This window comes from Calliphora vicina, chromosome 4 (assembly GCF_958450345.1).
Source record: "Calliphora vicina chromosome 4, idCalVici1.1, whole genome shotgun sequence".
Lineage (NCBI taxonomy): Eukaryota > Metazoa > Arthropoda > Insecta > Diptera > Calliphoridae > Calliphora > Calliphora vicina.
Window position 1 is genome coordinate 104,172,178 of NC_088783.1, and position 13,072 is coordinate 104,185,249.

The 13,072-nt window shown below is 28.5% G+C and overlaps 1 protein-coding gene across 3 annotated transcripts in view; it reads left to right on the forward strand.

Moving 5' to 3' along the window:
* The window catches only part of Rcd-1 (Required for cell differentiation 1), a 33,191-nt gene extending 20,119 nt beyond the window's left edge, over nt 1-13,072 (forward strand). For all 3 annotated transcript variants that reach the window (XM_065506927.1, XM_065506925.1, XM_065506928.1), the window contains exons 3-6: nt 4,051-4,431; nt 4,505-4,699; nt 8,907-8,998; nt 9,075-13,072. In XM_065506927.1, the coding sequence (XP_065362999.1) occupies nt 4,051-4,431; nt 4,505-4,699; nt 8,907-8,998; nt 9,075-9,255 (849 nt within the window). In that variant the 3' untranslated portion in view covers nt 9,256-13,072. The remainder of the gene's footprint in view (nt 1-4,050; nt 4,432-4,504; nt 4,700-8,906; nt 8,999-9,074) is intronic.

Consider the following 13,072-nt stretch of genomic DNA (forward strand, 5'->3'; position numbering starts at 1 on the left):
AATGTTATTCAAATTATCGTCTGTCTTTAATTCCGAGCTCTGAAATGGCTAATTTAATGATACGTTGCTTGGTAGCAATATCTTGTATAAGCCTTTCAATTTGTATACATTTTTCAGCATACAAACAAAATTTCGGAAATATCTTAATAAAGTTCATATGTACATTATAATCTAATAGATTCCCCGATAGAAATTACCAATAATTCCAAATAGTATAAATACGAAATAATAATTGAAGGTGCTACCCTTCTGAACAACATAGTACTTTTTAGCTATGACCTTTTTCCACCTTTCTGGCAATATATGGAGTCCGAGCCAAAAGAACTGATCATTTTTTGATACCAAGAACGAATAATTCCAAAGTGAAGCGTATCCTACATCGATCGCAACAAATAGTAGTTTGGACGGGGCAATGTCTGGACTATAATGCGGGTGATACAAAACTTCCCAAACACTTTATTCTAAATAGTTTTTAACAGGTATTGCAACATGTGGTCTGGGTGTTTTACGGCCAATGTCCGCTTTAAACGAATCAGTTGTGTTCGGTACATGGTCTGGCCAGGTTTGGTCCCTCCAAATACAGAGCATTACCTTAGCGCCATGGATATTTGGCTTTGGTGTCGATTCGGCTGGTTGACCGGTCTTCTCGTAATGATTCGGTGCAAAAATCATTTTTTTTGTAAGCGTTCAGACATCATTTCGGACATGAAAATCCCTACTTTTGGATGAATTCTGGTGCTCGCAAAGGTTTTGCTGAGTGAATAGCTCCAAATGATTTTTCGAGCTGTTGTTGAGTTTGAGGTAATCACTAGGGTTTTTAACCCGAAATTCCCGGTACAAATTTCCCGGGAATTTTGCCAATTTTTCACTACCAGATTCCCGGAATTTTTACTCGGGAATCCCGGGAATTAAAAACTGATGAAAATACAAAGAAAACAAGTTAGAACTCAATTTTTTCACCAAATAACCGTGAATGTTTTTTTTTACAGTTTTTGGTTTTTTATTGAGGTTTTCGTATGAAAATTTCAAAAAAAGAATTCATTATTTATAGAATTTATCATTCCAATTTCTTAATATTTCAAATCCATAAAAACATAGCTTCAAAAATGTATTAATAACTAAATTTTTCTTCAATCTTTTGCAAAATGGCTTAAGGCAATTTTTTTTCAATTAATTTTGTAAATGATAAAAACAACACTGAAAATCAAGAAAAAAATGTTAACTAAATTTGAATTAACAAAAATTTAATCATTTGAATAAATTCTGTTATTAATTAACTTCAAAATTAATTCAGTTTAAACAAAGGCTTTTGAATGAATCTAAAAAAATAAAATTGGGAAAGGATTTATGGAATGAAAGGCTGACATTATTTAATTACGGCTTAAGATTTTAGCGAATTAAGCTCAAATTGTATGAATTAATTTGAAGCTCTTATATATAATAATTATAACGCTAACCCCCAGTAACACGAAGTCTGGTTATGTGTTAACTAATAGTTATACTGACAGTTTACATACAAAAATAATTTTAAACGACAGTATAACTACTAGTTAGCACCTAATCAGACTTCGTGTTAAATGGGGTAAGTTTTTATACGAAATTCGGCTATAATATTCATAATTTACAGTATCATTATATATTTTGGGAATAGCCGGGTACCCGGGAATGTAGAAAAAAAATTCCCGATTCCCGGGAATCAAAGAAGGTCGGGAAATTCCCATGAAATTTTCCATGTGAAATTTTTAGATGGAATTTTGTAAACAATAAACAGCTGTTACGAACAAAATCAGCTATTGTGAATGAAAAGTTCTGGATCAGATATTGAATATTTCATGGGAACATAAATTTCACATGTTTTTCACGATAGGGGTGAATGATTCCAATTCTTGATCTTCTAACTTTTTTGGCTGGCCTGAACGATCTTTGTTTATATTCCGTGTCAAAATCACCACTTCTGAACCATCTGAAAAAACCATATCTCGCCTCCAATTATTGATTTTCAACTTTATTATTGTATATTCCCAATTGTTTAGAAGTGAAATTTATACTTCAGTTACGCATTCAATGTTTATGGCTTACGTTATTTACAATCATGAAATGGGAATATTCACCGCATTGTAATTTTTGGTTTAAAAAAATGTAGCATGAAGACTGGCGACATTTTTCGATGTCACTTACACGTAATTTTCTTATAGTGCTGTTAAATTGTTAGAAGATACTCTTGGAGTAGTTGACCATTCTAGATATGATCATCCGTGGCAAACAAATCTTAAGCACACAAAAGCCCTACTTCGTCAGTAGTTTGGAAGAGATGTGTAATAGTGCTCGGAGATCAAGAGTCAGATACAGAAAAAGGTGACATAAAGCAAATAATGAAGAAGAAAGGTAGTGTCTTAAAAAGTGGTTAGAGATTTGAATTCACCGTTGAATATCCTTTAAATAGCCAAACTATTCCCCTGATAAAACATAGTATGTTACACTCCCAAGTTTATCTAGAAATCTAGTACGTAGCCATTTAAATCCAACTGTTTCCGGCTCCCATTTACCTATAAAGGCCCCAATTTACAGTGGCCGGTAATCACTCCTACTAGAATTCTGAGACTACACCTATCCAACTCAATTAGTGTTCAAGTTGCCATTGCATCCAGTTTTTGCCAAAAGGCATTGGACACTAGATAATCCGTCCTACTATTCTAGGATTGGTTGGTGGAGTCACTGAATCTTTCAAATATTAGCCTGTTTTTTTGGTTGCCCTTGCATCCAGTTTTGGCCAAAAGGTGTTGGATACTTGACAATTCGTTCCACTATTCTAAGATTGATTGGTGGAGTCACTGAATCTTTCAAATATTAGCCTGTAGTAGTGACAAATAGGAGGTCTTAGAACGAAAGTAACGGCCATAGGATAATTCCGTTTACAAATTAGAACATTTTCACAGTGGAGGAGTATTTAAACAAACAAAATGACAGTCAACATTCTACGTCAGTCATCTGCAATTGTGTACCAATCCGACATTTTGTTTATAAATTAACCATGAATCTTTCAGCAGGACTTTGTCCCAGCATATAATGCAAGAACAATACAAATCTAATTAAAAAACATTTGGCCAATTTTATTTCTACTGAAGATACATATTAGCCGTCTCGTAGACCAGATCTGAATCCTTTAGATTAGAAATTGTGGTCTGCTTTATAGAGCATGGTTGTCACCCAAATTTGGTATTCCTAAAGCGTGTCCTTATCCTGAATGTTGAAAATTTTCCTATGGATTTGGTACGTACTGCTATATTACGACGTTTTTAATACTTAACTTACTTTTTTATAGTTGTCGTTACGATTTTATCACGAAAAAACTGTATACTAGAACTTATGTACTACGTACAACTAGCATTTAAAATATAATACTGGTATTTTATTAGCCATATGAATTGTATAAAATTTACATTAAATCATGCTTTTTTCCAAAGAAATATAAAAGAATAACGACTACTGTTTCCTTGGACAGAAGCAAAATAACACGCAAAACAACATGACATCATAAAGTTAAAACTCCAAATAAAATTATAAATACAAAATGACTCTGCAAAGTTTACCTTTTTTCTAAATCTGCACTAAAATATACATTCTTACGCACATATGTACTTACAGTTTTGTTATTGTTTTGTGTTTTTGCGTTATCAACATAAAAATTAAGAATTGTGCTAAAACGGAGTATAAACAGAAATCATGTTACTCTAATAATATCACGTGTGATTCACCACACACTTTAAATGTTTAAATGTGATACGCAAAAAATCCACTAACAAAACAAACAAATAAACAATCAATAAACAAAACAAAACATAATTTATTAGCAATTATAAGTTAGCAGGTTTTGTATTTTTTCCTTGTCTGTCTATATAATATTTATCAATACTTAATTAATATACATAAATAATAATAATAATTCTAAGAAAAATATTAAGGAAATTCCTACTAATCAATCCATACAAATATTATCACAATTTATTATTAATAACTAAATTAATGTTTATTTAATTTAATTTTGTTTAGGTATTTCAGTGGATAAATGAATTAGCACATCCAGAAACGCGTGAAGCTGCTCTATTGGAATTGAGCAAAAAACGCGAAACCGTTACAGATTTGGCACCAATGCTATGGCATAGTTTTGGTACAATAGCTGCCCTCCTACAAGAAATCATAAATATATATCCTTCAATTAATCCTGCCACATTAACTGCTCATCAATCAAATCGTGTTTGTAATGCCTTAGCATTATTGCAATGTGTTGCTTCGCATCCCGATACCCGTACGGTATTTTTGCAAGCACAAATTCCCTTGTTCCTATATCCGTTTTTGCAGACCACCTCAAAAACGCGACCATTCGAATATTTAAGATTAACGAGTTTGGGTGTGATTGGTGCGCTCGTTAAGGTATGTTTTATATTTACAATTGTATTTAGAATTTGAAATATTTAATTAATTTTTGTTTTGTTTTGTTTTCCAGACTGATGAACAAGAAGTGATAACTTTCCTTTTAACTTCTGAAATCATTCCTTTATGCCTACGCATTATGGAATTTGGCTCGGAGCTGAGTAAAACTGTGGCTACATTTATTTTACAAAAAATATTACTGGATGAAAGTGGTTTGTCATATGTCTGCCAGACATATGAACGATTTTCACATGTTGCTATTATTTTGGTAAGTTATTTATTTATATAAAAAAAAACAAAACAATAAATTAAGAAAAATTTCTATTATAATATAAAGCAAATCACACATATTTAAGAAATCTTGCTATATTTACACCAATAGATTAATTTAAGAAATTTCGCAATTCAATGCTGAATTTTTTTGTTTTATAATTAGAAGATTTATTTTTCTTTTTTTTTAAATTTTATTTTCAAAATAAGGTAATTTGTTAATTGAAGAAAATACGTTCTTATCTCAGACATAAATTAAATTGTTTATATTAATACAAAGTATGTGGTTATCAACACACTTTATTTAAAAAGGCATAAAAAAACAATAAAACGTTGCAAAAAGTCAGGCCCCTGAAACTCTCAAAAAGAATACTTAAAAATATTAAAATAAATTTAAATTTATATACAAAATTTATATTATAGATTTTGTATTGAAAACAACATATATAGAAGCAAATGCTTCGACTATATATTTTAGTATACAAATTTGTGCGAATTTGAAATCATATGTAAACTTTAGCAGCCACTCTAATCCATATTTCAGTTTTTTTAATACAAATTATAGTTAATTGAACCCAATCCTGAAAAACTATTCCCTAAAACAGTTTTCTGTTCAAAGTGAAGAAACAAAATGGAATTGAATTAAAATCCCCCAAGTAAATGTATGGTTCGATTATGGATGGCAACCGTTGTTGTCGGTTGCCAACCAGAAATTTGTGCTTGCCAACGCAACTGAAGTTCGGTTACCATCCATAATCGACCCATTGGTGTTGCTGCGCACCTGAAAAATGTGCTTGAAATAAGCTCTAAAATACATTAAAATGTTTTGGTTCGTTTCGGATTAAGCCGAATATTTATTCGAATATAATGTTCGATTTCAACCGTAAAAAAAGTATTTTCTGTCGGGTTCAACTAATTTCATATTGTTGCCAACGAGTACTCTTTCACGTTAAATTAGCTAATTTTTTATGTCAAAAAAAGTAAATCTAACGAGAAAGAATTCAAGAAAGAATTTATAAAAAAAAAACTATTTTTTCATAAAAACTTTAAAAGAAATTTTTTTCGAAGAAATAAATATTAAAGGGGTTTTTCAAATGTGATATTTTTCGTAGTTTTAAATTTTTTCACAAAAAAGTTTTATTTGCCACCAAGTATTAAAAAGAACTTTTTTGTCAAAAAGAATCTTCTTTACAGGAAATCCTTTTGAATCTAATAGAAGAAGGGATAAAAAAGCTGTTTCATTAATTTTTTTAGGCAGGGGAAAAACTCTTTTTTTTTATTATACATATAGATTTTTCACCGTATAATAAGCTTTTTCATTAAAACTGTGAAGAAGCTGTTTTTACAAACAATATTTTTTACCCAATAAATGTACTATGAAAAGGTCTTATTCTTCAAATTTTATAAATTTTTCTCCAAAAACTAATATTTTGACAATAAATATGACGTCCAGGCAGAAAAATAACGTCACAGTATTGTTGAAGATTGTAGATAATTTCTAGTTCTAGTTCAGTACTAGTTCAGTTCTAGTTCAGTTCTAGTTCAGTTCTAGTTCAGTACTAGTTCAGTTCTAGTTCAGTTCTAGTTCAGTACTAGTTCAGTTCTAGTTCAGTTCTAGTTCAGTTCTAGTTCAGTTCTAGTTCAGTTCTAGTTCAGTTCTAGTTCAGTTCTAGTTCAGTTCTAGTTCAGTTCTAGTTCAGTTCTAGTTCAGTTCTAGTTCAGTTCTAGTTCAGTTCTAGTTCAGTTCTAGTTCAGTTCTAGTTCAGTTCTAGTTCAGTTCTAGTTCAGTTCTAGTTCAGTTCTAGTTCAGTTCTAGTTCAGTTCTAGTTCAGTTCTAGTTCAGTTCTAGTTCAGTTCTAGTTCAGTTCTAGTTCAGTTCTAGTTCAGTTCTAGTTCAGTTCTAGTTCAGTTCTAGTTCAGTTCTAGTTCAGTTCTAGTTCAGTTCTAGTTCAGTTCTAGTTCAGTTCTAGTTCAGTTCTAGTTCAGTTCTAATTCAGTTCTAGTTCAGTTCTAGTTCAGTTCTAGTTCAGTTCTAGTTCAGTTCTAGTTCAGTTCTAGTTCAGTTCTAGTTCAGTTCTAGTTCAGTTCTAGTTCAGTTCTAGTTCAGTTCTAGTTCAGTTCTAGTTCAGTTCTAGTTCAGTTCTAGTTCAGTTCTAGTTCAGTTCTAGTTCAGTTCTAGTTCAGTTCTAGTTCAGTTCTAGTTCAGTTCTAGTTCAGTTCAGTTCTAGTTCAGTTCTAGTTCAGTTCTAGTTCAGTTCTAGTTCAGTTCTAGTTCAGTTCTAGTTCAGTTCTAGTTCAGTTCTAGTTCAGTTCTAGTTCAGTTCTAGTTCAGTTCTAGTTCAGTTCTAGTTCAGTTCTAGTTCAGTTCTAGTTCAGTTCTAGTTCAGTTCTAGTTCAGTTCTAGTTCAGTTCTAGTTCAGTTCTAGTTCAGTTCTAGTTCAGTTCTAGTTCAGTTCTAGTTCAGTTCTAGTTCAGTTCTAGTTCAGTTCTAGTTCAGTTCTAGTTCAGTTCTAGTTCAGTTCTAGTTCAGTTCTAGTTCAGTTCTAGTTCAGTTCTAGTTCAGTTCTAGTTCAGTTCTAGTTCAGTTCTAGTTCAGGTCTAGTTCAGTTCTAGTTCAGTTCTAGTTCAGTTCTAGTTCAGTTCTAGTTCAGTTCTAGTTCAGTTCTAGTTCAGTTCTAGTTCAGTTCTAGTTCAGTTCTAGTTCAGTTCTAGTTCAGTTCTAGTTCAGTTCTAGTTCAGTTCTAGTTCAGTTCTAGTTCAGTTCTAGTTCAGTTCTAGTTCAGTTCTAGTTCAGTTCTAGTTCAGTTCTAGTTCAGTTCTAGTTCAGTTCTAGTTCAGTTCTAGTTCAGTTCTAGTTCAGTTCTAGTTCAGTTCTAGTTCAGTTCTAGTTCAGTTCTAGTTCAGTTCTAGTTCAGTTCTAGTTCAGTTCTAGTTCAGTTCTAGTTCAGTTCTAGTTCAGTTCTAGTTCAGTTCTAGTTCAGTTCTAGTTCAGTTCTAGTTCAGTTCTAGTTCAGTTCTAGTTCAGTTCTAGTTCAGTTCTAGTTCAGTTCTAGTTCAGTTCTAGTTCAGTTCTAGTTCAGTTCTAGTTCAGTTCTAGTTCAGTTCTAGTTCAGTTCTAGTTCAGTTCTAGTTCAGTTCTAGTTCAGTTCTAGTTCAGTTCTAGTTCAGTTCTAGTTCAGTTCTAGTTCAGTTCTAGTTCAGTTCTAGTTCAGTTCTAGTTCAGTTCTAGTTCAGTTCTAGTTCAGTTCTAGTTCAGTTCTAGTTCAGTTCTAGTTCAGTTCTAGTTCAGTTCTAGTTCAGTTCTAGTTCAGTTCTAGTTCAGTTCTAGTTCAGTTCTAGTTCAGTTCTAGTTCAGTTCTAGTTCAGTTCTAGTTCAGTTCTAGTGGTTTCACAACGTTCTAAAAACCTCAATAAGTTAAATAGTAACACACTACTTGACACAACTAGGGAAAGCTAATTATTCGTGTAGACATATTCCAATAGGCGACAAAACATTAATTTTATTTAATAGAAAAATATCATTTAATTATAGAAAACAATTGATTAACAATATCAGTGCAAAATGTGGGGACATTTGCATTAATCATTTTTAAATACGTTTAAAAGAAAGTACATTTTTGTATATGTTTGTATGTTCATATATACTAGGGTTTCTATTCGGGAAAAAAAAAAATATCCCGGGAGTGCACAGATAAAACAGATTCTAGTGATTTGTTGCCAATCGAATGATTCAATTATATCCATAGATTTGTTCGATAATAGCAGCAGATTCTCGGACAATACAGAAGACTTGCAATTTTAATAACCCAATTTTTGTCACCCCAATTGAAAATTTTCAGCCTCAACGGAAAAATTTTTATTATCACAAAGAAAACTATAATCTCTGAGTGACAGAAACAAAAATTTGGATTTAAACTAGGACTAATTATCTTTCTAGTGGTTCGACTTAATACAAATTGTAATTTTAAATTTGTAAAAGAATTTATATTTAGAGAAAATAATTACAATTATTGTGGTTTAAATTTTATTTGTATAATAATGTTATTGAATTTTAAGGATTTATTTCAATAATTTTATTGATTTTTGGTTTAATTTAGTATTGAATGAACAGATATTTTAAATATGTTTCCGGAATGCAAAAAGTCCGGATATTAGGAACCCTAACATAAATACATAATCATTTGTTGTTGTTTTATTTCTTTCAGGGTAAAATGGTGATACAATTAGCTAAGGAGCCATCTGCACGTCTACTGAAACATGTAGTACGTTGCTATTTAAGATTATCAGACAATCCCAGGTAAGTTATTTATTTATTTTATTTTAATTAATTTAATAACTTAAATCCAAATGTGTGTTTCTTTTTTAAATTAAAGAGCACGAGAGGCTTTAAGACAATGTCTTCCGGATCAGTTGCGTGATGCCACATTTTCAGTATGTTTACAAGATGATAAATCAACTAAACACTGGTTACAATTATTAATTAAAAACCTAGAATTAGGCGCTGTGCCACCCACAGATCCCCGTCAAATTGGTATGTCACCTTTGACCTCATAAATTAAGTAAAAAATAAAACTAAAAAAATAACAGGTCAGACTTAATAGAAATACAAAAATGATACATAAGAAAGCAGCTTTTTTTCTAAAAAAACAAATATATATAAACAAAATTAAACAAAAAACAGTCCAATGGCTTAAAGTCTGTCTGTTTTTTTTTATAGATATATTTTCGTTATTAAATAAATAATTAAATATAAATATTTTTTACTTAAAACAAAACTGAAAAAAAAACAAAAATAAAAGAAACAACAACAAAAAAAACTAAGCTAAATTAAACAAAACAAAAAAGAAAAAAGCAAAAATAATATTTCGTATAAGGTAAAATATACTTAAACTTAAATGAAATCTAAATCTAACAAAATGAAAATCATATTTAAACATAATGTAAATTAAACGTGATAAATGTGAATATTATTATTAATAATAAAATAACTTGATAAATTATGAATATATATTAAAAAAAAACAAAAAAAAAACAAAAAACAAATCCAAACCAACAACAATAAATGTAAACTATGTATATGCATAAATAAGTTTAACAAATTAAATACATTTTAAAATTATAAACTAACAGAGGAGACTGTGAAACAAAAAAAATTATAATAATTAAATACTAAATTTAGAAACAAAATTTAAAAAAGAAAACCCAAAAAAAACAACTTATATTATTATTATTAAGCAATGGTACCTTAACATTTATTAGCGAAAGAATAATACACATAACTTAACAACAACAACTAAACATACGCATTAATTAACATTTTTTCTAAAGAAAAATTATAAATACATACGAATAAATTTTTAAAGTAAATTGTAAAAGTAACTTTTTTTAGCATTATCAACTATTTAAAATTTAAAATAACAAAAAGTATTTGTATTACTAAAAACAACAAGAATTTAAATTTTAACAAACTTTTTGTTTTATTTTACTAAAAAGAATTGTTTTCTATTGTTAGTTAAATTAAGCGTATGATTTTAAATTTTATTACAAACAAAACTGTGAATATGTTTTTAGCATCATTTAATTATAAAACATATTTTATTTTTTTTATAAAAAAACCATTGTTCTTTTTTAACATCTTAATAATTGTAAGTAATCTTTATAAATACTATATATATAATAATAAAATACATACATACATATAAATAAATAAATAGTAATTAAAACAGATTTATTATCTAATTGTAGTAAGCTTAACTTTAAACAAACAAAAATTAAAAACAAACAAAACAAATCTTATATTAGAAATATTATATATTGTTAATTGAAAAAAACAACAACAGAAAAAAACTATAAAAAAACAAACTATTTAAAGTAAATTTTATAAATTTATATACACTACTCAATTATATTACAAACATGATTTAAAGATATTGATTTTCATAGTTTTTGTTAATAATGTGAAAAGTTTTATCAAGTTATGAACAAGATTTTTATAATTAAAGTTGTAAAACTTTATTTTTATCATGTTGTTTTTCTATCAAAAAATATCTTTAAACTTATCTTAATTTTGTTTCCTTAACATTTTAGTTCAAAAAGAGTTCAGATTTATTAAAAATTTATTTTGTAATTGTGTTGCTAAGTTGCAGATAATGATTCCAATTTACAGCCCTGTATAGTAAAATGAAAACTTTTCTAATAGATCTGAAAGTAATTATTTGTTTTATAGTTAATTTAAATATTTAAAAATTTCTTTTGTAAATGTGTTACTAAGTGGCAGATAATGAATCTAATTTATAGACCTGTTCTGTAAAATGAAAACATCCTTATTAGATCTGAAAGTAATTGATTGTTTTATAGTTCATTTAAGAGAGTCAGAAAAGAAAGCTGTTGAGACATTTTCAGAAAATATTGCTTTCCATTGTCCGCCTTGTTCTGTTTGAAATGAAAATGACTTCTCCAATCCTTAATATGTAAAGCCAAATTTTAAATATTACAATAGTTTAACAGCAATCTTTGTAGTATGAAAACTCCCTGGGGTTTACTCTGTAATTCAATTTGAAAATGGAAAATGTTTAACAATCATAAGATGCAGATACATCACCCCTATTGCGAATCAATATTCCACATGAATATGTTCCCTTTTCCCATTTTTCGTTTATCAACATTGTTCACGATGGATTTTTTGTAAACAATAAACAGCTGTTACGAACAAAATCAACAATTGTGAATGAAAAGTTCATGAGGAATATCACGAAGGCATTTTCCCTTCGAGGGAAATGGATATTTCATGGGAACATTGCCGTATTTTTTAGCCCAGTTTTGTAAAATGAAAAAGTCGCTTTCAGATCTGAAAAATAATTGTTTTATTTTACATTTGAATATTTTAAAAGAAAAGTGGGGTTAGATTTTTTCTATTTATCAGAAAATATGGCAAAACATTGGTGAAACAAATTATTAGCCGTGTTGTGGGTGAAATGAAAAAACTTCTCCATTCATAAACATGTTTACCCAAGTTTTAAACGTTAAATTTTTTTTAAAGCATCAACATGAATAGCCCCTGGGCTTTAATCAGCCAATTGTTTTAAAAGTAGAAACGGGGTTGGTTTTTTAGATTCGTTCAAAAATGATGGCCCCACTAATTATAAAACAAACTGTTCATACTGTTCTCTAAGTCCAAATTTAAAGTTTTTCGGTGGCCTACTGCTTTATTCGATTTGTAAGAGAAAATTTTGAATTACAATGAATATTTCACACAGATCTTCGAATTAATTCGGAATTAAAAAATGTCAGTCAATTATTCCATAAATCAAACATCTTATTATTTAGCTTCATTCAAAGGCTTTTATTTAAATGGAATTCATTTATCGTTGAATTAATTCATACAGAATTCATACAACATTTGAATGATTCACTTTTTGTTAATTCAAATCTAATAAAAATTGAATTAAAATATGTTTGCTTCATTCAGTTATTAATGAAAAAAATTAATTGAAAAAAGATTCACTTAAGCAATTTTGTAATAGATTTGAATTGAAGTAAGATTTAGTCATTCAATACATTCTTCAAACTATGTTGTAATGGATTTGAATTCAAGAAAATTTTAATGATTCAAAAAGGAATTAATTCTATAAAGAATGAATTCTCAAAGGAATTAATTCAATAAAAAATTTTAAATGAATTAGCTAAATTTCTAAAACTATCAGGATTACTACTACGTAATTAAATTCGAATTTAATCCGATGTGATATTCCCAGTTTCCTAATTTTCTCTCTTAAATATGTTTGATCCGAAGTAGAAAATTTTATTCACAACATAAAAAAATACAAATTACAAGCTATCAATTTTTTAACATATTAAACTTAAATTTCTATATTAATAAGCTCTGAATACATTAGAAAATTGCAGATAATTGGCTAACATTTTTATAATTTATAAACATATTTTAAAAATTATTACACTAAAATCATTTGAAATTGAGATTGAGTTTTTGTTACTGTATTGAGTAGTGTTATTATTTTATACAAATAACATTTGATCATCGTAAAACCTAATAAAGTTAAAAACAAAAAAACCGAACAAGCTCCTAAAACTATGAATTATTTAAATAAACAAATTACACAAAAAAAAAACAAACAATTGTAACTATTTATATAAATAATAATTGTAAAAAAATATTTTTCGTTTCGTTTTTTGGAATACATTAATCATTATTTTATTTTTTTTAAGTTAAAGCTTAATGCATTGTAACATTTTTTGCCTATAAATATTTTTATTATTACTATAGTTTTTTGTATTTATAATTTTAATTTTATTTAAAGAAAACTAAATCTTACAAAGTTCTTATTTCTCTTTTTTTTAATTGTTAATATTT